Genomic DNA, 27851 nt, shown 5'->3' with positions numbered 1-27851 from the left:
ACAAAATAATTAACAGAGTCTAGCCTAATGTTATGATGGTGGTTGTTGCGTCATCGTTATTTGCTGTTACAGTCGTAGTTGTAATTGTTCTTGTGGTAGTATTTATTTTTTGTTGTTGTTGATGAAATAGTTGCTACAGTTAACTAAAAGAAAATAATAATTATGATGAATGCTACGTACCGATCATAACTCTGGCTGGTACTGCATTCCATTCCAGCCAGAAGGTAATAAAGGATGAGGTCACCAATATAATGCCGGGTATGAAAACGGTTGTAAAATAATACGCACGATCACGGGTAAATGTTAAATCAACTTGCAGACAACTGTAATTACCTTTAAAGAACATACATACAGAAGATGCCGTGTTGGCCACATCATCAAAGATTCTTAGTTTTGTAGTTGTGGGTGTGTTTTATTTATAATTAATATATATACATTTAAGTACATATGTATGTATCTATACATATAGACGTCTTCAATCAAACAATTGCGTCCTAATCAAGTAGACCTCCTAACGCTATGTTCCACCCTATGTTAATTGCAATTTTTGAAAGTTAATCTGATCTTTGCTAAAATGTTTTGGTAGAAAAAAACGAATTTCCGTTATTCGCACAAAATGATAGTTGGAAGTACGAGACTTTGGCTTATGTGAGTTGAAATTCGAAATAATCTTTTCACATATTTCGTATTTTGAAAATATACTGTTAGCAAATTTTGGAAATATTTTCTTAGTTTTCGAAACCGGTTATTATCATACTGGGATTGAACTCGACTAGTTTTTGCCTTATTTTAATGGAGTCTCCAGAAGTCACATTTTTCGCAAGTGGAGTAAATGAGTATGATGAGCAATTTATCTGGTATGATCCACAATTAAAGTTATGATCGATTATTCTATTGTTTCTAATTTCACGACTCATATTTTTGGGTGTATAATATATTTAGTTTCTAAATGTGAATTTAATTATCTTTCCGTTTCTTTTTAAATACATTTTAACAAAATCGGAAACTGAAACGGCTCACAGCATAGAAGGATATAGTAATATTGTGTGGTAAATGCAGGCATGTTTCCCTTTTATCGAATACTTAAAATTGTCGATGATTAGATGATCCATGGAAGAATAGAGACTCTCTCTCTCCACGACTTTGTTGCCAAAGACTTTGAAAGGAAGTACGGAACTATAGCCGACTCCCTGGATATCGCCAGAGATCTATCTTTTAAACTGTTGTTCAATCCTCTACATCTTTTCAATGAGCGGCATGCAAGATACATAACGGTGAAACAGTGGCTGTGGTGGATTCGAAGTTGATGAAAATGAACTTCTCAGGTTGATCGTAATTCCAGTAGCTGAGGCCCCAAAAGTGTTTGCGAAAAATTTGACCCTTAGCGTCATAGCCTGTGACTGTCACTGAATGCAAGCAACCTGCTGCGAAGAAGTCAGCTTAATTACAACCAGTAAAAAAACAGAAAGCTCGGCCGGGCGGAACTTTGAATACCCTCCACCATGTGTAACGGTTTTTGAAATTTTCCAAAAAATAAAATCCGTTAAAAATTCTGTTTAAATCATAAAAATGCCGAGTATAGCCGTTATTTTGGGGTCTATACGAAGACATGGAGCTGTATAGGCAACTTTTATCATTACAATATTCAAATACGAAAATTGCAAAAAAAAAAAAATCCTGTGAATAATGACGCTAAAATGATCAAAATACCGAATATAGGGGTGTACCGTTATAAAGGCGCTATACGAAGACCTGGACCTGCATAGATAATTTTCTTTAACAGGCAGTAGTTACTATTAGCAGCGCTGCTCAAAAACAAGACCACGCTCACCAGTCCAATTTCTCTTGGTTTTTTTAATAATTAAAAAACCAGTGTTAAAATATAATTTATACATGTCTTTTTTTTAATTCGCCTTATTAATCATTTCGGACAACATCCAAGTATAAAAACAATTGAAATGAGTGTGTAAATATAAGGAAAATACAATTTTTGATTTCTCTGGAATAATATCTTTTTGGACTCATGTGCTAGCACACGGTTTTGAGCAGTGCTGCTATTAGGAACTTAGGAATATTGTACCTAAAATCGTCAAAATACTGAATATAGGGAGGTACAGATTTATGGGGCCTATATGAAGACCTAAACCTATATTTTCTGTCATATACTGTAGTTCCCATTACGTACTCTAATACGAAGTTTGAAATAACTCCGAAGAATGATATCGCTTAAATCGTCAAAATGGCGAATATAGGGGAGGCGGCTATATGGAGACGAGAGCCTGCATATACAATTTTTTGTTATAGGCTGTAGTTCCCATTACGAATTCTAAATACGAAATTTGAAACCACTCCGGTGAATAATGTCCCTAAAATCGTAAAAAATATCAGGGGTATCGTTATATGGGGGATATACGATATCGTGGACCTAGAGACAATACTCTTCCACGGGGTAAAGTACTCAGAAAGAACTTCTTTTGTGGATTTTCAGACGATTTAATTGAAATTTACTTAGGGAATTTTGTTTAACCTTAAACCATTGCAAACAACACTTAAATATTTGTTTTTAATATTTCAAACCAATAAGAATATTAGAGCTATAGCCTGTTCCTTTGTTCAAATCGGTTTAGCTAGGCATTCGACGACTGGAGCTGGAAACCCGTTTAGAGATAATTGCAAAACGTAGTATTAGAATCATCCCTTTATATTTCCGAACATAACACCAAAAGTCTCGTTACACCGACTATCATGCCATGCCATGCCCTTACTCTATCCAAAAGCCTGTACAAAATCGATTTTCAGCTTATTCAATTCGTATTCTATTATTATGACGCGCAAATTTATTTTCACTTTTTTTTTGAAACTAAAAATTATATATTTCGAGTATCAAAAAGGGTTCATGCAAAAAAACAATATTAACTAAATAAAAGAATGGCAAAAATATTGCAGTGGTTTGAAAAAATGTGGTCCTTGTTTTCAAGTTTTCGAATGTAGGTTGTCCCTCAATGAGTGTTTTTTTTTTTATTTTATTGGGTTGACTGTTGATTTTGTTTTTGTAGTGATGCAATCCAAATATGTTTTACGTTCTCAGAGAACTTTTTTAGAAATAAGCGAGTCTAATTCCGATTAGTTGCAATGATATTGTCTCCAATATTGGTTACTCTTCATGTGTGTGTTTTGTAGGGTTTCGGACATAGAATGATTAAGAATCAGAGCACAGAGTGTCCGTTTGAGTATTTCTCTTAAGTGAGAGGAATGACAATGAAAAAAAGTGAAAAAATTTGAAAGATGAAAAAATAAATGTTAAAATAATACAAAATTAAGGGAGAAAATCAAAAGAAAATGCAGTGGTAGTGGTTGACTTCTTGTATCGAAATCAAATAATTTAAAATGCATAAAGAAGATACGGTAATGAATTAAAACGAGGCTAATATTAAATTAGGCTACCAGGCATTTAAATGGGTTTGATATGATTCAAACTACTAAAGAATGGGGGAAGGGGGCTTAAATCATTCAAAGCCTTAACGCAGAATATATTTCAGTGGCCATGAGGAGAAATGCTGGTGTATAAAAAAGAAACAAACGAAATAAAGTATCTTTGAAAATTTTCAGTGTTTTTTTTTAGGTTTCAAATTGTCAAAATAAAGGTATTGCATTGAATCATGATTGATTGTGAAAATGATAATAATTCGATAACGTTAAGTTGGAGTTGGGATGTTGAATTTATTGTTGGTTTCACTGTTTGGGTGTGTTGATTCGGTTATGGTTTTGATTTTGTTGTGGGGGTTGTTTGTTTTTTCGGTACGATACGATATGGAAACAGGTGTTTGGTTGTTTTACCTATCATGGATCTAGCCGGAACAGCATTCCATTCTAACCAGAATGTTATAAAGGATGACGTCACCAATATTATGCCAGGTATAAAAACGGTGGTGAAATAGAATGCTCGATCTCTGGTAAATATTAAATCAACTCTAAGACAGCTGTAGTTCCCTTCAGAATTGTAAAGTAGGAAATTTGTAAAGTTTTGTTTCGATTTAACAAATTAGCTGGTATTCATTTTTGTTGTTTTTTATATTTTGTATATTAAAAAGGCATTGTATTATATGGCTCTCGTACTACAAATAATTTAAAGCCAAGACAAATGAAAATCGAAAAATGTAATTTGCATATGCAATTTTCATAAGAATACTAAAAACCAAATTTAAAATGCATTACATTTATTAATGAAAATTAACAATATTTTATTTTAATAACTGCCATGGCAAATGTAGTAATATTTTTAATATATGATAATATATTATGGAAGGGGGAGTCTAAATTTATTTCTACAATGATATGAAAGTAGAAAAACGTAATTTGTGTAATGTGTAGTAGAGGAGCATGAACCTAACGCTGGATTAGAACCAATGTTGGACATTGACATATAAAGTATTAATGAATATATTGAAGTTCAGGGTCAAATTCGCCATAGGTTAAATACTGGAATTATGACATTATATATATGTTTGCTGCCTATTGCCACCTTATGAGTCCTGTTCGTAAATGTTTTACATTAAGATGAGATTTTTTTTATACCCTCCACCTTGGAAAGGAGGGTATATTAACTTTGTCATTCCGTTTGTAACATCCTTAAATATTCGTCTTTGACCCCATAAAGTATATATATTCATGATCAGCATAAAATTCTAAGTCGATTTAACGATGTCCGTCTGTTTGTCTGTCCGTCTGTCTGTCTGTCTGTCTGTCCGTCTGTCTGTCTGTTGAAATCACGATACAGCCCACATTATTTGACGTAGAGCGCCAAAATTTAGCAGAGCTATTTGCATTGTGTCTAGGATGGTTGGTATTGAAAATGAGATATATCGGTCCACGTTCTGGTATAGTCCCCATATAACGGTACCTCTCGATATTCGGTATTTTGATGATTTATGCCACATTTTTTCACGGATTTGTCTGGAAATTGGTATTTGTAGGTCATATCGGGTCCCTGAGCGTGTGGCAAAACATTGCATGTATAGGTCCACGTTGTGGTATAGCCCCCATATAAAGGTACCTCCCGATATTCGGTATTTTGATGATTTATGCCACATTTTTTTCACGGATTTGTCTGAAAATTGGTATTTGTTGGTCATAATGGGTTCCAGCTTCGGTGGCGAAACATTGCATGTATGGGTCCATGATTTGATATAGCCCCCATATAACGGTACCTCCCGATATTCGGCATTTTTATGGTTTTTGCCACATTTTTTCTAATGTTTCTTTTACCCTAAGGTGGAGGGTATTAAAAGTTTTGCCCGGCCGAACTTAATGTTTTTTACTTGTTAAGCCTACATTTTTATTTATATACCCTCCACCATTAATATTGATTAATAGTCTTCCTGAGTCATTCTCCAAAAACTATAAAACTTTAATTTACAATAAATCCCGTTTTAGGTCATTATAATGCAAATATAATTGACGACCCGCTAAAACAACAGTGAAACATCGCATAGTGCTACCTCTCTGCCTTTTTTTCACAATCTCATAAAATGGAATTGGCCAAGAGCACAGCACCTACTCAAGGACAGCAACTGAATACATGAGGACATAAGTAAGCCACTTTGCGATTCATATATCCAAAATTTTATCTTATAACATCAGATCATTTATCTCAAAAATGTAATTTTTCTTTGAATATCAAAATAAAAACTTAAGGAGGTATCTTTTCACATATTTCGGAATCCAAGAACAGAGTTCTCCTCTTTGTACATTATTTTGTTGTTCACAGTATTTTGAGACACAATTTTCCCACTGAGTTGGTTGCAATTAAAAAATACAGGGATGATGAGATGAAAAAAACTGCAACCAAATTCAGACTGCTGTCATTTCTACGCTACTCGTCCGACAGCTGTTAAAATTACTCCAGTAACAGCTCATTATATTCTTTACAAGCTACAAAAGCATTTTAGTGAGAATTTTCCAGAAAAAAAGTTATTCGTCATGGAATTCAGGCGTGATAGTGTGATTTCTTTATATTTTGATGGAAAACCACGAGTGGCTATCCTTAGATGTGAATAAATCTTTTGTGTCTCGTACCATCACTCGTTACCGTGGTATTGGTAGCGTAGCTCGACCTCAAGGAAGTGGACGGAAAAAAACAACAACAAAGAAGCGACTTGATCGAAACTGGCGACGAAGTGGCCGAAAAATGGCTAGTGAGTTGAACATATCGAAATATTCCATTCGGCAAATATTGAAAAATGATCTCGGGGTAAAGCCATTGAAATTCAAAAGAGCTAAAGAGTTACTTGGCTTGAACGAAAGTGGTGAACTGCCGAATTTGGTTTTCTCGGATGTGAAAACAATCTTTGTCCAGCAGTTTTTTAGGAAATAAAACGATTGTGTTTACTTGCCAAAGATGTCAGCTGAAAATGTGCATCTTCGATTGACCACCAGAACTCAAGCGCCGGCCATGGTGATGGTGTGGGCTGCCATAACAGCCGATGATCGCTCTCCGCTCGTATTAATCGAACGTTGCATCAGAATAAATGCCGAACATTATCGCGAAAATATTCTGGAGGGTGTATTGAAGCCTTGGGCAGGCAAACATTTTGGCCGCAGACCTTGGACATGCCAGCAGGACTCAGCACCATCGCACTCAGCACGCGCCACCAAACAATGGTTACAAAATGAGGTTAATTTCTTCATTTCCCGCGCACAATGGCCACCAAAATCTCCGGATACCAATCCATTGCATTATTGTTTCTAAAGTATTTTGGGAAGCAAGGTTGGGACTAAAAAATACCAAAGTGTCGATCACCTCAAGCAAGCGCTTCGCCGGAATGGGCCATAATTCGTGCCAAAGGTGACCAATTGTAACAAATCTAATTTTATTCTAAAATTTGATGCTATTCCCGGCATTTTTGCTTTAATTCAATAAAATAAAAAAAAAATGTAAAAATTATAGCGTTTGTCTTTGTTGTGGTTTTTTATCTCACCCTGTACAAAGCAGGGGCGCTGAACTCTAAACTACGAAAAAATGGTGGACCCTTTATGTAGCATTGAGTTGGGACCAATTAAGGTCATCGTCTACCCAAGACAAAAAAAACCTATGTAGTCATAAAAATTCAAGCCAAGGAGTCGATAATTAATTATGTTCAAGATGCTTAGGTCAATAGAATACGCAGAGATGAATTCTATATGCAATTTTATGGAGACTAAGACCGCTAAAAAAATCTGTGCAAATACAACAAATATTGAAACTAACCAAATTGAGAGAAAATTTAACGCTCTGTTTTAGGAATTTAATTATGTCCTCAATTCCCTTACATGTGTTTGAACTGATTTGTAATCTTTTGGAATATTAACAGGGATCCGATTCATGCTCTACAAGTTTGAAAAAATGATGATATTTGTATTTATGGAAACTTGCTTGTTGGTACTTAATCTAACTATAAACTACCATAGGTTTTGCATGCATTATTCTAAAACTAGTAATTATACATATAAAAATTGCATAATAAATATCCGATAATCAATTAAAAAATTCCTTTTTGTTTTTGAATCTAAAAGGCACTTAAGGCATGAACGTCAAGGGAATAACCCATTGGCAATGCTAAAAGAGTTTGTTTTGAATAAACTGTTCGAAATTGAAAACTGACGCAGAAGATTATAAATTGTGTGTCAGGACGTTATTTGTTAATTAGAAATCTTCACCTGTTTATTTTTATCGAATTGGTATTTAATTTGTTGATCTCTCGGTAGCATTGCAGAAGCACTCGCAACTTTTCTCTAAGTTCATTTAATGAAATTTTTATAACATTGTTCAAACGAGTAAACGAGTAATGTATAAATTATTCGAAATAGCTCGAAAAATTGACTTCTGGAGATATATGTATGGGATACAATAATGTAAATTTGAATTCGATTTTCTAAATAAAAATTTAATTTTAAGATATTTCAATCATCTGCTAAATTATTTACATTAAAAACTTCAATATCCGTCTGCAAATTATTTACAAGGAGAAGCACCGTGATTTGAAAACGATTCTGCAACCAAATTTTCTTACCACATAGTTTTCTATTGAATACTATGTATATTTTGTTAGAAATATTTGTTTATAGAAATATTAAATACCTTCTTGCATATGTTTGCTGGCGTTTTACGAAATTAACTTAGATTTTAAAAATTTTAAATGGGTTAAATTAAAAGATTTATTTATTTAAATTTTATGCAATTCAATAATTATCTCGGAAGGTTTTGTATTTCAATTCGTCTGAGTTATTTTGCGCAAGCATTCAATTGAGTTTTCCACAAATAATCCAATCCCATCAAAAGTTACGTATAAAATTGTGTTCGAATATTAAAAATTACCATAAAGCAAAAAGAAGACGTGGACCTGCACAAGTAATTTTTTGTCATAGGTTGTAGTACCAATTAATCTTCCAATATAGCCGTTATATGGGGGCTATACGAAGACGAAACATTTTGTCTTAGGCTGTACCACCCGTTACGAACATTAAATACAAAACTTTAAAAAATGTCGGTGAATAATGTCGCTAAATCATTAAAACACCGAATATTGTGAATTACCGTTATATGGGGGCTATACCAAAACGTGGACCAACATGGCCTATTTACGAACATAACCTGTCTACTGGCAAAATACACATGTGTGCAAAATTTTAAACTTCTATCTAAATTCAGGAAAGATAATGTGATTACAACAGACAGACATACGTCGCTAAATCGTCTTAGAATTTTACGCTGATCCAGAATATATATACTTTGTAGGGTCTATCATAAATCGTTCGAGGAATTACAAACGGAAGGGCAAAGGTAAATATACCCTCCATAGAATGGTGGAGGGTATAAAAATAGGGCAAATTCAACAAAGATTTGCATGACCTCGTGGTTTCGGTTAAAGGCCAAGATAAAACTTTTACAGGACCATGTGACATAATTTCAAGAATGAAATGAATACGAGTATGAAATGGACAATGTGCATAGAAAAACATTTTTTTACTTTTCGAAATCAGGTGTCTGACGTGGTAGGAACATCTGCTTCGTCAAATACTGATGCCATTTTAGAGACCATATATTTTTGGAAAATATTGGATCTAGATTTATGATGATTATTCTGAAAAAGAAGCGATTGGGTTCAACATTTGCTTTTATTATGTAGTGGATATGTGGATGTTTCATAGTGGAATATTTATTCTAGTCAAAAGGGTTTCAGATCTGCAGAAACTTTACAGCAAATTGTAGTATCGGCCCTGATCGACCATAGTTTATGCTTAATTGGCTTTTTATACCCTACACCACAAGGTGGTCGGCGTATTATGTCTTTGTGCATTTGTTTGTAACAGACAAAAGGAAACGAGATAGACCCATAGTTACTTTTGATGATCTGCATAGAATCACATTCCGTCCGTCTGTCCGTCTGTCTATCTGTCCGTCTGTCCATGTATTTTTGTAAACAAAGTACAGTTCGCATTTATTGCCCTATCCGGTGAAATTTTGCACAAATCATTTGTTTGGCCCAAGGACGAACCCTATTGAAATTGGAGATAATCGGTCAAAATCCCCATACATATCTTCGTCCGATTTGCCTTTTATTGTGCACCAAACGTGTAATATCTGGCAGAATGGTATGGAATTTTGCACATACAATCAAATTAAGCCTGAAAATAAGTATGCCAAATTTGATCGAAATCGGTACAGGTATAGCTAGATATTGCTCATCCGATTTGTTATTTTTGTCCTCCGCAGCCGTAAATGCACTTTGTAATAATAATATTTGGGGAAATATATCAAATACAGCTCAGAAATACATTTGCTAAATTTTAACGAGATCGGTTCAGATTTGGATATAGCTCCCATATATAACTTCGTCCGATTTACTTTTTATTATGCACCAAACGTCTAATATTTGTCCAAATAGGATGGAATTTGGCACTTACGACCGAATTGAGTCTAGAAGCTAGTATGTCAAATTTGGTAAAGATCGGTTCAGATATAGCTATAGCTCCCATTATACTGTTCATCCGATTTGTTATATTTGTTACCCACAGCCGTAATATGCACTCCGTAGCAACGATATTCAGGGAAATATATCAGAAATATCTTTGCCAAATTTTATCAAGATCGAGATTTCATAGCTTCGGTATATATCTTTATCCGATTTCAAATTAATTGTGCACCAAATGGGCAATACAAGTCCGAATTTAAAAGATACAAATGCTTCGGCTTATTTAGTTCTTTGAATTTTAAATTATAATTATAATCATAATTATAATCATATGATTGAATTCTCCCATAAAAACTTTTAATTGTTATGCGGAGCTCTACTAAATTAGCAAGGCGGTGTAGGGTATCATAAAGTCGGCCCGCCCGATTTTAAGCCTTTCTTTACTGGTTTCATATGTTGTTATGGTCTTTTTCACCCGCTAAATATTATTCGATGACCATCCAAATTGATAGCCTTCTGGCCAGCCTAAATTAGACACATGCAAAATTCCGTTTTCAAATTATACATATCAGTTCTGTAGAATCGGATAAAATCCGCATTTTTTGAATCAGAGCGCTACTAAATTAGCAAGGCGGTGTAGGGTATCATAAAGTCGGCCCGCCCGACTTTAAGCCTTTCTTTACTGGTTTCATATGTTGTTATGGTCTATTTCACCCGCTAAATATTATTCGATGACCATCCAACTTGATAGCCTTCTGGCCACCCTAAACTAGACACATGCAAAATTCCGTTTTCAAATTAAACATATCAGTTCGGTAGAATCGGATAAAATTCGCATTTTTTATCCGAACTGTCGGATAACCGGGTAAACAGGTGTTTCTCCCAAGAAAAAATTACTTAGCGTAATCAGCTTAAAAATACCTACCTCAATATGGGGTCTATGTCCGCAATTGTTTTGGGCATTATTACCGGGGGTTATTACCGATAAAACGGTCATAATTGTAATTATGATCCGTGGGGATTATGACCACGCAATTTTCATATGTATTTATTTGACTATTTCATTCGGTGTCCAAAATTGTTCCAGTTAAAATTTTAAATTTAACCAGTAAAAAAGTCTTAAAGTCGGGAGGGGCCGACTTTATGATACCCTACACCACTTTGCTAATTTAGTACAGCTCCGCATAATAATTAAAAGTTTCTATGGGAAAATTCAATCATACACTCTATGATTATAATTATAATTTAAAATTCAAAGGACTAAATATGCCGAAGCATTTGTATCTTTTAAATTCGGACTTGTATTGCCCACTTCGTGCATAATTAATTTGAAATCGGATAAAAACAGATATGGGAGCTATATTCAAATCGGAACCGATATAGATAAAATTTGGCAAAGATATTTCTGAGCTGTATTTGATATATTTCCCTGAATATCGTTGCTACGGAGAGCATATTACGGCTGTGGGTAACACATACCCCAAATCGGATGAACAATATATATGGGAGCTATAGCTATATCTGAACCGATCTTCACCAAATTTGACATACTAGCTTCTAGACTCAATTTGGTTGAAAGTGCCAAATTTCATCCTATTTGGGCAAATATTAGACGTTTGGTGCAAAATCAAAGGTAAATCGGACGAAGATATATATTGGAGCTATATCCAAATCTGAACCGATCTCGATAAAGTTTAGCAAATGTATTTCTGAGCTGTATTTGATATATTTCCCTGAATATCGTCATTACGGAGTGCATATTACGGCTGCGGAGGACAAAAATAACAAATCGGATTAACAATATATATGGGAGCTATAGCTATATCTGAACCGATTTCGATTCGATTTGGTTGTATTTGAAAAATTCCATACTATTCGGACTGATATTACACGTTTGGTGCACAATAAAAGGCAAATCGGACGAAGATATATATGGGAGCTATATCTAAATTTTGACCTATTATCTCCAATTTCAATAGGGTTCGTCATTGGGCCAAACAAATGATTTGTGCAAAATTTCATCTGGATATGGCAATAAATGCGAACTGTACTTTGTTTACAAAAATACATGGACAGACGGACGGACGGACGGACGGATCATCAAAAGGAACTATGGGTCTATCTCGTTTCCTTTTGTCTGTTACAATCAAATGCACAAAGACATAATACCCTGACCACCTTGTGGTGTAGGGTATAAGATGACGATAATTTCTTGAACTTTTACATTGCTCTATGTTCGCGATAGCCTTACGAATTCCTTTTGTGACCCCTTTTCGAGAGATAACACGACACGGAAACTTTTTTTGTAAAAGTGTAATGGTTTCGGTTCTTTGGTGGCACATTATACCGTGTTGTTAGAAGTAAACGTTGTTCAGATTAATACCGCCCAACACCGACCATGGAAATCATTAATCTTGGGTTGTCTTCAACACTTTGGACAACAGCATCAGTATTATCAGTTCCTTTTATTTCGGGATGTCCTTCTGTTTGTTTGTCTGTCCGCCACTCATTTGTAAACAAGCCACCTTTCGAACGAATTAAGATAGAAGGCAATAATTGTCATTTGGAAAAAATGAGCTACGTCGATCCACTTTTTCGTATAGCTCCCATATAGTGGTACCTCAAGATATTGGGTGTTTGAACAATTTAAGCCAAACGACAGCTCCCGATATTTTGTATTCTGATGATTTTATTGACATTTTCTAACAGAATTGTTTAAATTCGTTTCCTAGAGTTCCATTAGTTTGATTGGACACTTTCTAAAGGAATCGATTAAAATTTTGTTCATAAAGTTTTTAATGGGTGGCATAGGTCCACATAGCCAGATTTTATCAAAATCGTTCAGCATTCGGTATATAGAGTTTATAATGGTGGTTTGCCTCAAGCTCCATTTTTAATATCCCACATTAGCGGCATTTTTGCACAATTGTTAATATTTTTTTTTCAAATTGTTTTTTTTGGAATCTTTTACCTATGTAGTTGCTCGATTTGGCACTGCCCTCACATAACGCCATTGTCCACTTTATGGTATTTTGAAGACTTTTTTCGCAATCTCCAACCGATTTCACTGCCAAAATGAAACTAGCTCTAATATTAAATCCTGCTTTTTTATTTTTAGAAAAAAGTTCGGCTCACCTAAGCTTAAAGTCTGTTTCTGCTAATATATAAAGTGTGGTATTCGTCAGAGGATTTGGCAGCAAGTTTGAGACGGAACGTATACTCTAAGTCTTTGGAAGACAAAACAAGACCTTGGACATGACGATATGGGAAGTCTTCCACAAGGAGGAGAAGGAAGATGGGGAGTGCCATGCCTGTGATTGAAGTTGACGATCTCTCAATGGCCAGCCCGACAAAGATCACTGCTTTTTATGTCTTATACATATAATCAAATTCAAAATAAACAAGGTGGGAATCGGCCTAGACGAGGAAGTCAAAAGCGACAGCGAGGAGGAGAAAAAAGCACCACAAAACAGTGAGTGGAAAAAGGCATCAGCGTCTCTCAAGAATCCCGTCTACTGGAGAACAAATGATCGAGGCATCAACAGGTAAGATACACATTGGATCAATTCCTTGTACAAGAACGAGGCCTCTGGACTAAGCCACTACAGGGACTCGATCGAGAACTTGTATGTGTCACAAAAATTATATTTTCTCTTCTCACCAGAGTGATCAATATCGGACGCAGCAGCACCGATGCAGGGGAATGGCAACATATGCGTAGCGTTAGTTATCTACCGTTCGACTCTCCGTTACAACCACCTACGTCCAGCGGCCGGTGAGCACGGCAAAACAAAAAAATAACGAAGTACTTATTGCAAGCGATGTTAAATCACACCACATTGTGTGGGGTAGTACTAACACTAACAAAGTGGACCAAGCCCTACTAGATTATCTAAAAACTAAAGGTCTAATAATTCTTAAAATTGGAAATAAAACAACCTATGTAAATTAAATTAGAAACTCACAAACGGAATTCAGAATTGGAGTGTTTCGAATGAGCACTCCTTTTCAGATCATCGGTATATATGATTTGAACTAACACGTCCGCTACCGAACCCAATAAATTTATTGATCAAATCCAAGACTGACTGGATGAAGTTTGGGAGACTGGTAAAGGAAAGGCAAGAGCAAGGAAACATTGAATGGCTAAGTACATATGAAATAGGCAGGGATGACAAAAGGCTAACGGATACTTTAATAAAGTCATTCGGAGAATGCTGTCCCCTTCGAGAGAGGAAATCTGCTTACGAAAAATCGTGGATGACAGGGTAAATTCGTAACAAAGGAAGGCTTTACATAAGAGATCGCCGAAAAAAAAAAAAATAGCAGCATTTCTGCGAACAGGTTAATAGCTTAAATGATATATCAAAAATTAAAAAGTTTCTTTCTAAAACCTATACGCAAGCCGAGACAATGGTGGATGATATGGGTAGTAAGATGGAAACAATAGAAGATACCCTAGGGCTTTTGTTGAACACACACTTTCCGCCGTGCATCACAACGTACGAAGATATATCGGTAGATAGTGGAAGTGTGACTGATGAAGCACCAAAAATTGATTGAATCGATGGTAAAGGATGCCATCAAAAGTTTCAAGTCGTTTAAAGCAGCGGGAACACATATGGACTTCAATAAGCGAAGCACAGATACACTCATCCGAATTTAGACAATTTCCAAGACCGGGCGCTCAGGGACTAGATAAACCATATGCTAAGAAATTGATGGATAAGTTGGGGGCTATTGGGGGCTGAGGAACGCCACAGGAAGGACTTTTAGGAACTTTAACCAACAAAGAATTTGAACCAGTTTGCTATGCAGATGACGTTATAATACTTCTGCGGGGAAAGAAAAGAAGGCCCGGGTCGGCCAGACCAAGAGAACTTTATGTTAAGCCGCAAAAACTGAGATATGTCTTTTCACTAAAAAAACAAACCTGGGCCACTTCAAACCCGTATTCCTGAATAAGACAATCAATGGGGATAAGACAATCAATGGGACAATTCTAGATGGGAAACTTAATTGCAGAGACTAGATCCAAGAAAGAGCAAATAAAGGTCATAGATGCTGGGCAACGTGTAAATGCGTTAGAGGCTCATAATAGGGGTTCAATCCAAGAATGACACACAGACTATTCACAACCGTAGTTAGACCTGTTGTAACATACGCAACAGTAGTTTTGTGGACAGCTATAGATAAAACATGTATGCAATACGAGAATGTTACAGAAAGTTCTACGAATGTGCTGCTTATGTTTCTGCGGTACAATAAGCAACACTAACTAGGTCCCTAGAGACAAATTTATATATAGATATTTATAGATATTTAGATATGGTATGAAGCGGCCAGGGCGAGTGGACGGACGAGTAAAGACCAAAAAAAATTTACAGGTAACAATGGACGAATCAGTGGAAAACCTTGTATCGAACCGGACTCCTAAAGAAATTGTAGCTGCTTCCTGTGAAAAAATCGATTACGGGTATGATATGGCTTCCATATATTAGTTGAATCCGCTTGAGTATCCGTAATACACAATTAATGTAGGGAATCATTGAGTTGACCCGCCCCAACTTTGTCCTTTCCTTACTGATTTTATCATTAGTAATCTCAGCTTTTCAGCCGTTATATGAAATGCTGATAACATTGGAAAGTCCAAACTCAATAATTTCATTTATACTGTTTTGGAATATCATTAATATAAAGACCAGATACTAGTTTTTTTTTAGCATAGATTATTTAATCTGTATTTTTTGAAACAATTAAATCCCATTTCGGATTTCTTATGATCGTTGCCCCCGAAACTTAACAATAGTTCTCTAATGTTAGTTTCGACTCAGACATGAATTGAAATACAAAAAAATATATATTGCATATTTATTTTATAAGATATCTTTAATGTTAATGTTGATCAATGAAACATGAGTTCTTAAGTTTTAATCTATTTTGTCGTAATTTTTGCAGATACAGATTTCATAAAAAAATACTACTTTTGCCACCACCAATATGAATATACATTTGAAAAAATATCGGTTTATGAAAACAACAAAAAATAAAATAACATTTTATAATTATCTGAAATAATTGAAGCCTTTAAATTTAATTTTCATTTAATGTTGTTTGGTATATTTTAGGTTAGAAATAAAATATGGAATTTAAGTTTGGATGCATTAAATTTTCTTTCGATATTCAAATTCACAAGACAAAAAGCCATATTTTTATACTACAAAAACAAAAGTGTACTGTTTTTTTTTTTTTTTTTTTTTTTTTTTTTTTTGAAAACAACCCAATGCTAAAATAATAATGCTGATTAATCCTAAATTTGCAATAATAATCGAAATATATAATGAAAAAACTGCACTACAACTCATAACGTAACGCTTGTCAATTGTTTAATTCGAATTAATTAATAGATATTAAAACTTTGACTGATAAAACAAAATTATTATTGTTTCCAAAATTGAACAAATAACGCCTCTTTCGAAACATAAAGTAAAACTAAGAAACTGTCTTGTTATGCGGCTGGTTTGTACTCTACAATCGACAACGATATCACTCACCTCTCCAGCTATGTTGATCACAGGCGGTTGTTTGATTTTTTATTAGATAGGCATTCAAAGTGGTCAGTGAGGGACTCTTAAGCAAGGTGACCTCACCGTTCCTCCACACATACCTTATTTGGGGTTCTTCGTACGATACTGAAAGTATTTTTTTGTAGAAGAATATTAATATTAATTGAATTTTAGAAGCGTAGAAGATGCAATTAAATCGGAAGAAAACTTACTACTTTCCATAGAGAACGTACACTTGGGATCATCGAATGGAAATATGTGCAGACTTCCTTGGCAGGATAATATCAAGTGTCGTCTGAAAAAATTGAGAAAATTTCCAAAAATCAACATTGTTTTTCAATACGAATTGAAGCATATCATTTCACTTATTAAATTTGCTTCACATCGTCACATACATACATACATGCATACATGTACATAAATTCTTTCACAAATACTTACCTATTCCATTAAAATCAAATTATGCTACATAAATTCCTTTTACATTTCGCATAAATCTATGAAATTTGTTTCCCCAACTTTCTATGGCCTACCAAATATTTGAACCTTTTTTAAATGACATTTTTATGGTATGATAGAGGAATTTGCTTGTGGCAAAAAGGATTTCGTCGAGATTTAACGATGATATTTCTTAACACACAATTCTCAATGATTTAGGCTCATGACTCCAAACATGCCAAACACATATAAATGATACTTATTTACGTAAGAATGTAAATTGTTCTCTTGGAATTTCCAACCAAGGTCAAATTACAAACAAATGGGTTGGAGTTCGTGAACGAGGAAACATAAAACGGTGAGTCGAAAGTATGAATTTAGTTGGCCTTTAATTCCCTCAATAATCTGAGCACCTCAGACGGGGTTTTAGTCTAAACTACTCTTGGTGCGTAGGCGAGATATAAACAGAGATTATGGAAATACGAATTAAAAGTTATTCTAAAATACTTAATTCAGTATTTTATGCCATTCAAAATACCAATATAAGTTCGATAGATCTAAAAAGTTTGTAAAAAGTAGTCCTTGACCAACGATGTTTTACAGAGATTTCTCTATCTCCAGCTACCTATGTGTGTCCGTCTTTTATTATGGTAATGGTCACAATATTAGCCTTTCGTTTGAGAAGTTCACATTCAGGGTGAGATGAAAAAACTGCAACCAATTTCAGACTGCTGTCATTTCTAAGCCACTCGTCCGATAGCTGATAAAATTATTACATGAGCTCATTATATTGTTTAGGAGCGTACAAAAGCATTTTTGAAAGAGTTTTCGAAAAAAAAGTAATTCGTGATGGAATTCAAGCGTGATAGTGTGATTTCTTTATATTTGGCTGGAAAACCACAAGTGGCTATCGTTAGAGCACTCCAGCATTTAAATGGGAATAAATCAAGCCCGGCGTCAAGGAAGTGGGCTGAAGAAAACAGCAACATCGCAGAAATGGTTCAAAAAGTAAAGAAGCGACTTGATCGAAACCCGCGTCGCAGTGAGCTAAACATATCACAATACTTTATTCGGCAAATATTGAAAATGAGCTCGGGGTAAAGCCATTGAAATTCCAAAAAGTGCAAGAACTTACACCGCAACGGAAAGAAAATATACTCAAAAGGGCTAAAGAGTTGCTACGCTTGGCCGAAAGTGATGAACTGCCGAATTTGGCTTTCTCCGATGAGAAAACATTCGTTGTCCAGCAGTTTGCTAACAAACGAAATGATCGTGTTTACATGCCAAAGAGGTCAGCAGAAAATGTGCACCTTCGATTGGCCACCTGAACTCAAGCGCCGGCCATGGTGATGGTGTGGGACGCCATAACAGGCGATGGTCGCGAGTTAAAGCCTTGGGCACGCAAACATTTGGGCCGCAGACGTTGGACATTCCAACAGGACTCAGCACCATCGCACTCAGCACGCGCCACCCAAGAATGGTTTCAAAATGTGGTTCCTCGCTCCATTTCGCTTCAGCAGTAGCCACCCAAGAATGGTTGCAAAATGAGGTTCCTCGTTTCATTTTCAGCGCACAGTGGCCACCAAAATCTCGAGATACCAATCCGTTGGACTATTGTGTCTCGATTATTTTGGAAAGCAAGGTTGGCACAAAAAATACCAAAGTGTCGATCACCTCAAACAAGCGCTTCGCCGGGAATGGACCAATACATGATACAGTAAGGAGGTAGAACAGCTTCGTAAACTACAGAAATACAGCGTTGAGGTTATGTCCGGTTATGTCCGGTTCCTGTCAGACTCGTTCAAAATTGTATGCAAAAAGTGGTTTTTAATTTTTTTTTATATTTTTCTAGATTTTTAAAATGACCTAAATAGCGCGAAAAATGAATGAAGTGCCAGGATTTTCTCGCAATAATATGATCTAAACTATTCAAGCTTTCAATTTCATGGCTAAACCGATTAATAGTTTTAATGAGCGAGATCCAATGTACGTGTCTTCCAATCATTGGGTTTGAAAACATTTTTTTTAATTTTTCAAAACAATAAATACATACAAAAATTGGCAGATGTCGGGTACACTTAGAAAAAAATTGTAGTCAGCCCTCACCTGCTGAGACTAGAGACTTTACCTTTTTATTGTACCATGGGCCAATATACCGCAGAGCAACATTCGGGCAGCGTGAGTTCAACGGTCAATGAAGGTCATAATTCGTGCCAAAGTTTACCAATTCGAACAAATGTAAACTTATTCTAAAATTTGATGTTATTTCCGCCATTTTTTGCTTTTATTCCATAAGGTTTAAAAAAATGTAAAAATTATGTCGTTTAACTTTGTTGGAGTTTTTTATCTCACCCTGTACAGGTCACATCTAAAGACCGGCCAGAGCTTAATTTTACGTGAGGTTAGACTAAACATAAGTCTACCATTTTGATAAGATTTAACGGGTGAAACGCACCATAATTTTATGCGAAAATGTTTAAAATTTTCATTCAACCGTGAATATTTTTAATACTGAAAGAATAGGATTCCTATAAGAACGACAGAGGAGTAAACATAAGACAATTGCCATGGAATTTGACATTATGACTAGGGTAATGTTCAAACGGAGTAATGTCATAATGACAGCAATGACTTTAAAACAGGAATTTATTACATTATTTATAACTCCTTAAGCCCAATTATGTATCTTAATATATTGAGGAATTCGTTCATTCCATTCTAAGAATTTGAGATCTATAGCAATTATAGTACAAATTAAATTATAGTATTGTAGGGCATTCCATGGTCGGCTCAGCCCGACTGTAGCCTTAGCTTACTTGTTTAATATTTCTCTTAAAATGTCAAGTTGTATAGAATTTTAGTTGTAAACTCATTCTTTTTCATAGCTAAGGATTAGAGGTTAGAGAAACGAAAAAATCGACATTTTTGCCCATTTGCCCATTTCTTTTTCATAAGTAAACACTCGTGTGGACTATAAAGAAGTTGCCTTACAGATCCTCACAAATTTTGCTTTAAATATTTTAATTTTTACTGAATAGAATCCCCACAAAGACCTGGTTGCGGGAACACATATATTTCCAAAGAATTTTATTTAATTTGTATGTTGTAGTGTGGGTATCTTAGAAAAGGTCCTACCCGACTACAGCCCTTCGAACATGTTTTCTTTTCAAAATATCTAGTTTTTAACTTGACGATGGGCCGTTTTAGAAACTATTCCAATATATAATCGATTCCATTTTATATAAAATCGGCCATTGATCTCCAAAATATATTGTATCCTTCTTCAATTATCGTACAATAACTTAGTTTTATTGGCTGTAAATTCTATCATTTACTTTCAATTTTACATACGAACATACATATGGACAACGATCCACATGTGAATAAGAAATAAAATTGTCAATGCTAAATAATGGCTAACAGCTGTGGAGCTTTCTGTGCTTTGCCACATGGCCCCTTACTCAGGCTTTATTCGTTTAAGTTAAGTGGCTTGTTTGTCAAAGTTAGTCATACAATGTTTTCTGGCATAGACACATCCGTACAGACCCTAGCACACACGCTGACATTCACATTGGCAACAACAATTTTTATTGGACAACAAAGTTAGGCAAACTTGTTATTACACAAAGTAAAATATTTGTTGACTTTTTGACTGTTGCTTTGAAAATGTAATGAGTTAAAACCATTCAGCAGAGAAAGAACATTGTTAATTTGTTTTGTCAAAAATTAAATTTTGGAAAAATTTTATTAAAACCTTTGTTTTTTTACTTCAGCACTAAACCGATTTTATTAAGTACTAGCTGGCCCGGTCCGCGTTGCCGGCCCTTACTTTTAGTCTTTAATGCATATTTTTTAAGCATTATAGAATTATGAAAGCGGCAAAATTTTTATTATAAGTAAAATAACTCCATAGTAATTTCTAAATAGAAATAAACATTCATGGGAAAAATTATAATAGATAATAATCTACCGTCGGTTTTAGATATTTTGAATAGCCTGATCTTATTTTTCAGCCTAAGGCTATAATTGAGTGTTAAAAACCTGTATGATATAGAACTTCTATAATAGCCCCATGTGAAAACTCAGCTAAATTTTTGGTATTTAATTTCCAATGTTAAGAATACCGTGCTGCGTGGTATTTAGTTTTGTCCACCTCATAATTGAGGGCGGAATGATTTCAAAATACATCCATTACCGTGAAATATTAATTAATTTATTTTTGTCATATAAATTGTGAGTTGGAGAACCCATAAAGTCCATATTTTTCATCATAGTATAATTCAATAACGAACAAAAAAATTAATATTCGTGATTTTTTCATGTTTCTGCCACAATTTGATATTTCGGAGTTTATGGCATGTAGATGTTAATCCCACATCTACGTTCCCAACCAATATTCTCTTGGGAGTTTCAAATTCAATAGTATATCAAATTTTCTTTTCTGACCAAACATTGGTTAGGAAAGCGGATTTGTGGGTACACTAATGTGAGAACTATACTCGAATAAATGCCTATGTGGACAATTATCTGAGGGACGATTCTCTACCCCAGAGTTGCCTAAATACAATTTTTTAGCCAAATCAATTGATGAATGTGGTCAAGACCAAGATGGACTCTACTCCGAAAATTGAAAATATTATGAGAAGAGGTTTTTTACACCCTTAGAAACAAAGATGCCAAATAAAGGCCTAAAGATGAAAAAAATGTCGAAGACCCCGAACATGGCTTAAATTATATGATGGTTATACCAAAACATGATCATATTTTGCGAGGATGGTTTCTTATCAAATTAAAATGAGTGTGAGAAAAATGTGGTTAAAATGTAAACAATACTTGAAATAGGGTTGTACCCTTATCCGGGGGTCATATATCATGACCTGCAAAAGCGATTTAAGACATCTTGAAAGTTTAGGAACTATTTCTTTCTTTTTTCCAAAATGTCCAATTCGCTCTACCATTTTGCACCCTTTATATTCGGTATTTCACTGACTGCAGTTCCAATGAATTGCATTTTGAGTTCTCATTGGGCGGATTATTGCCACTCATTTTATTTTAAATATTATTCATTCAGATTTCAAGGCAATAAAAAATGTTCACTTCAATATAGTATGTCAAATTGAAAAAAATCACACCAAAAATAAATTTTTTATTAATATTTTTATTGGATACCATTCCATTGACAATTCATACAGTCAAGCCGTTCTTTAGTTATACCTTATGTAATTTTTTCCCCGATTTGAGAATTTTTGCAATGAGATCTCTTTTTTCAAGATTTTTAGAAATTTTGACTTAAATTTGGTGTGACCGCGTTAAATTATTTCGATAACATCTATTTCGTTTCGCCACCACATAATTTGGTACTGCACTTCAATGTAACCCGGCTTCTATTTCAGTTCTCAAGAAATCGAGTCAAAATAAATTGGTATTAATATTCGAATCAAAAAAAAAAAAAAAAAATATTATAAAAAAAACACTACAAATGTACATTCGAAAAAAGTAAGTCAAAATAGAAAAAAAAACATACAAAATAAAACATTACGATTGTACATTTCAGAAGTCAAAATGAAAATGTTAATATATCACATTTTTACGCGATTTTTTTGAATATTATCCTTTTCGGAAAAGAGACAATTCAGAATTTGTATGAATCGTTAAAATCAGATCAGCGGTTCTTGAGTTATAAGCGTAGTAACTAACACAACTTACATTTATATATATAGATATCTATAGACGATTTCTGTTTAACAGGATATTTACTTGGATTCCATTTTTGATGCTCCACTACAGTACCGAGGGTATATTAACTTAGTAACTATTTGAAATTGCAAAAACAAATAGCAAATAGATATTCATGAGCAAGATAACTTTTTTAGTTGTTTTAACCACGTCCTGCAGTTTGTCGTTATATTCAAATGAATTGAGCCATGAAGATATGACTTGACGAAAATTAACAAGTTAACAAGTAAAAAAGCAGTAAGTTCGGCCGGGCCGAACTTTGAATACCCTCCAACATTTGGAACGAATTAGAAATTTTTCAAAAAATAAAATCCATTAAAAATTCTGTTAAAATCTTTAAAATATCTAATATCGGAAGGTGCCGATATATGCGGGGATATACGATATTGTGGGCCGATATAGACAATTACCTTTCAGGGGTTAAAGTACTCACAAAGAACTCATTGTGTGGATTTTCAGACAATACCATAGGAAATATATCAAAATACCGAATATCGGGGGTACCGTTATATGGGGGTATACGATATCGTTAACCTATATATGTCAGGGGGTAAACTGCTCACAAAGAACCTCTTGTGTACAATTCCAGACAATTCCGTCGAAAAATGTAACTAAAATCATCAAAATACCGAATATCGGGGGTACCGTTTTATAGGGGGCTAACGATATCGTGGGCCTATATAGATAATTATCTTCCAAGGCATAAAGTACCTACAAGGAACTCCTTGTGTGGATTATCAGACAATTCCGTTGAATAATGTGGCTAAAATTATCAAAATGCCGAATATCAGAGGGTACCGTTATATGGGGACTATACGAAATCGTGGACCTATATAGATAATTATCTTCCAAGGGATAAAGTACCCACAAGGAACTTCTTGTGTGGTTTTTCAGACCATTCCATTAGAAAATGTGGCTAAAATCATCAAAATACCGAATATCGGGGGGTACCGATATAGCCCATCTTCAAAATTGACCTGCCTGCAGGCAAAAGAGGGATCTGTGCAAAATTTTAGCTTCCTATCTTAATTCGTTTAGACTATAGCGTGATTACAACAGCCGGACAGACGGATGGACCTGGCTAAATCGTCTTAGAATTTTACGCTGATCAAGAATATACATACTTTGTTGGGTCTAAAATGATTATTTCGATGAGTTACAAACGGAATGACGAACTTAATATACCCTCCATACTATGTATGGTGGAGGGTATAAAGAAATGTAAGAACTATCTTTTGGTATGGCTCCAATATAACGGCACCGCATGATATTCGGCCAAAAGGTTTAAGTTCTGCGTTTTTGAAGGAAAGGAAACCTCCTTGTTTATTGTTTTCCTTATATTTCATTGGTACCTAGCAAATCTTACATTACTGAATAATGACTTTCCTAACTAATTTATGGCTATCGTAACAATTTACAAATAAGCCTACAAACACATTATTCGTATCAGGACATGTCACCCAGTATAAGTAGTTATTATTTGATTAATTAAACTCAACTAATACAGGGTGAGATGAACAAACTGCAACCAACTTCAAACTGCTGTCAAGCGTACAAAAGTATTTTGGTGAGAATTTTCCAGAAAAAAAGATATTCGTGATGGAGTTCAAGCGTGATAGTGTGATTTCTTTATATTTGGCTGAAAAATCTTTTGTGTCTCCTACCATCGCTCGTTACCGTGATACTGGTAGCGTAGCACGACGTTAAGGAAATGGACGGAAGAAAACAGAAACATCAACAGAAATGGTTCGAAAAGTAATGAAGCGACTTGATCGAAGCCCGCGTCACAGTGGCCAAAAAATGGCTCGTGAGCTGAACATATCGCAATACTTTATTCGGCAAATATTGAAAATGAGCTCGAGGTAAATCTATTGAATTTCCAAAAAGTTCAAGAACTTACACCGCAACGGAAAGAAAATAGACTCAAAAGAGCTAAAAAGTTGTTTCGCTTGGCCGAAAATAGTGAACTGCCGAATTTGGTTATATCCGATGAAAAAACATTTGTTGTTCAGCAGTTTGTAAACAAAAAAATGATCGTGTTTACTTGCCAAATAGGTCAGTTGAAAATGTGCACCATCGGTTGGCCACCTGAACTCAAGCGCCGGCCCTGGTGATGGTGTGGGCCGCCATAACAGCCGATGGTCGCCCTCCGCTCGTATTAATCGACCGTGACATCGGAATGGATGCCGAATATTATAGCGAAAATATTCTGGAGGGTGTATTAAAGCCTTGGGCACGCAAACAATCCGTTGTGTCTGGAGTATTTTGGAAAGCAAGGTTGGCACAAAAAATACCAAAGTGTCGATCACCTCAAGCAAGCGCTTCGCCGGGAATGGATCAAAATACCGCAGAGCAACATTCGAGCAGCGTGTGATGGTTTCAAGGGTCGTTTGAAGGTCATAATTCGTGCCAAAGGTGACCAATTCGAACAAATCTAAACTTAACCAAAATTTGATGCTATTTCCGACATTTTTTTCTTTAATTCAATAAAATTGTATGAAAAATGTAACAAATTGTTGTAGTTTTTTATCTCGCCCTGTATGTGGATAAAAGTATTTGTTAATTTTTGGAATTAACTTTTCCACTTCTTAGTTTTGTCAGCTTCTTATGGCTTATTCCGCTCCTTATGGCTTTGTCGGATCCTCATGGCTTTTATTTAAACAAACTGGGCCACTGTTAAGATAATAAAGAGTTGTTGAAAGTCCTACATCTAAATCAATAATTCATCGTATTTCACCATGTGTTTTATTTGTTTGTCGGTGACGAGTCCTGAACTCACAATCAATGCAAATGCATTCCGAAAATGTGACAGTTTGTTGCGGTTCATGGGCTGGTGGTATCATTGAACCGTACTTCTTCGAAGATGCTGCGTATCGTAACGCAGCTTTAAATGTTGAGCGCTACTGTGAGATGATATTCAATTTTTTTTGCTCAAAATGCATAACATGTGGTTTTAACAAGACGGTGTCCCTTACCGCACAACGCCCGTAAAAATTTTCTTATTTAGAGGAGAATTCGGTAAAAATTTAATTTTACTTTCGGTGCTGGTCAATTGGCCGCCTAGATTGAGTATTGTTTATGGTGCTAAACAGCCTGCTTCAATTGACTCATTGAAAGACAAACCTTGAACAATAGACAATTGTCTGTACATATTGCAAGTTTTAGGTTTTAGGTACCAAATTTAAACAACAACCACACATGGATCCCATTATAGAATTTAAATATAGAAATTTTAACGAATCCGTTAGAAAAAGTGGTTAAAATCATAAGAATACCAATGTCGGGAGGTACCGTTATATGGAGGCTCTGTGAACCTTTACGATCAATTGTTTGCTACAGTGGTTGGTATCTATTGTGGATATCAGCAATCAAATTTGAAACACTTCCGTTGACAAATGCGGCTTAAATCTTCAAAATAATGAACACCTTGAGGTACCGTCATACGGGGACTATGCGAGAACGTGGCTCTATATGGACAATGTTTTGTCACAAGAGCTAGAATATTTTACGATCTCTAAATACCGAATACGAAACATTTCCATTGGAAAATGTGGGTTAAATTGACAAAATACTGAATATTCGGAGGTACCGTTATACGGGGATATTTGAAAACTTGGACCTTACCAGTATTTGGTCCTCAACATATTAATTCAATTATAAGTACTTTTACACTTATTCATACACTTTCTGCCAACACCCTTTATTTTTGCCATCTTTTATATGAACTCGCGACATAGTGCGCCGTCGCGATCTACATTTCTGTGAAATAATTTTCATACTTTAAATTATACTATCAGTTCAAATAAAGATTTCATACACTTTTCTGAACCCTATCAGATGTGTATATCATAATGAAAAGGACACTTGCAATGTCAATGCATTGTTGGAGAGAGCATCCTTCCATTTTTATATCCTACAACACTGTGCGTTGTTATGTAACACCTTGAAATATTGGTTTCCCACATAGGAAAGTATATATGGATCTTCCTATCTCGCCGAGCTGAGTAGATCTAGCTATGTATGTCGGGCCGCCTGTCCATGTTAATTTGTGATCACTCTACAGGCCGCAATTATGGCCCGATCTTCACGAAATTTGAAATGGAGGTGGGACTAGGGCCAGAATTATTGCTTTTGGTGATGATCGCATAATATTTATTTTTCTGATTTTGCAGTTGTTCTACAGGTCGCAATTATCGACGCGGAAGTTAACATGGGGCTTAGGGCTGGGCAGAAGTTTCCCAATTTCCATGGTTATCGTGTAATATTAAGTGGGTGAGATAATAACTTTTGTGTTATATAAAAGTCACATTTTCCATTAAACCGCGAATATTTTTAATCCCGGTTAAATCACAAATAGACGAACAGGTCAATTCTGACCTTTACGTAGATGCCGATAGTAAATATATTGGATATATATAGCGAAATATATACAATGTGTATATACAAATGAGAGGGATGTTATTTAGAATGCGTATATCTCAAGAATGGCTGGACCGATTTTGACAAATCGATGAAAAAGATGCCAGTAATGATGTTAATATAGATTTTGTAGTATTTTGTCACATTTTTTTTATTTTTTTCATATTTTTTTATGGCATGTGATCTTTTCGATTTTACTTATAATATTGAAGTGTATATTTATACCCTACAACACTATGTGTTGGGGGTATTATAAGTTTGATTGGGCCAAAAATTATGTAACAACACGAAATATTGGTTTCCCATATAGGAAAGTATATATGGATCTTCCTAGCTCGTCGTGCTGAGTCGATCTAGCTATGTATGTCCGTCCGTCTGTCCATGTTAATATATATATATATATATATATATATATATATATATATATATATATATATACTAGCTGGCCCGGTCCGCGTTGCCGGCCCATAGTTTTAGTCTTTAATGCAAATTTTGCATAGCATAATCTTTCACAAATCTAGCTCATAAAGGTGAACAAATTTTAATATAAATATTGATTCGACTAAATAGAAATAAATAACTATGTGAAGGAGGGCGAAATAATTTCTGAATAGTCGAAGTTAATTACGCTTTTACACCCATTACCATAGCACCTCAAATTGCGCATTAGAGTCCCCAAAAAGTCTATGTTCTTGTTCATAGTAAAATTCAATGACGATTAGACAATACCCGCGTGGTTGTC

At 35.0% G+C, this 27851-nt stretch overlaps 1 protein-coding gene across 12 annotated transcripts in view; it reads right to left on the bottom strand.

Moving 5' to 3' along the window:
- The window catches only part of LOC101891514 (uncharacterized), a 222485-nt gene that overhangs the window by 44571 nt on the left and 150063 nt on the right, over positions 1–27851 (bottom strand). For 9 of the 12 annotated variants that reach the window (XM_020035086.2, XM_005178505.3, XM_011292213.3 and 6 more), the window contains 3 exons: positions 16729–16811; positions 16505–16642; positions 181–333 (listed from right to left, as the gene is read on the bottom strand). In XM_020035086.2, the coding sequence (XP_019890645.1) occupies positions 181–333; positions 16505–16642; positions 16729–16811 (374 nt within the window). Of the gene's footprint in view, positions 1–180; positions 334–3837; positions 3991–16504; positions 16643–16728; positions 16812–27851 lie in introns of all 12 variants that reach the window. The other 3 variants (XM_005178506.3, XM_011292214.3, XM_005178511.3) reach the window with 1 other exon arrangement.

Source organism: Musca domestica, unplaced genomic scaffold, assembly GCF_030504385.1.
Source record: "Musca domestica strain aabys unplaced genomic scaffold, Musca_domestica.polishedcontigs.V.1.1 6, whole genome shotgun sequence".
NCBI classification, from domain to species: domain Eukaryota; kingdom Metazoa; phylum Arthropoda; class Insecta; order Diptera; family Muscidae; genus Musca; species Musca domestica.
This window is presented reverse-complemented; position numbering and strand designations above follow the sequence as displayed.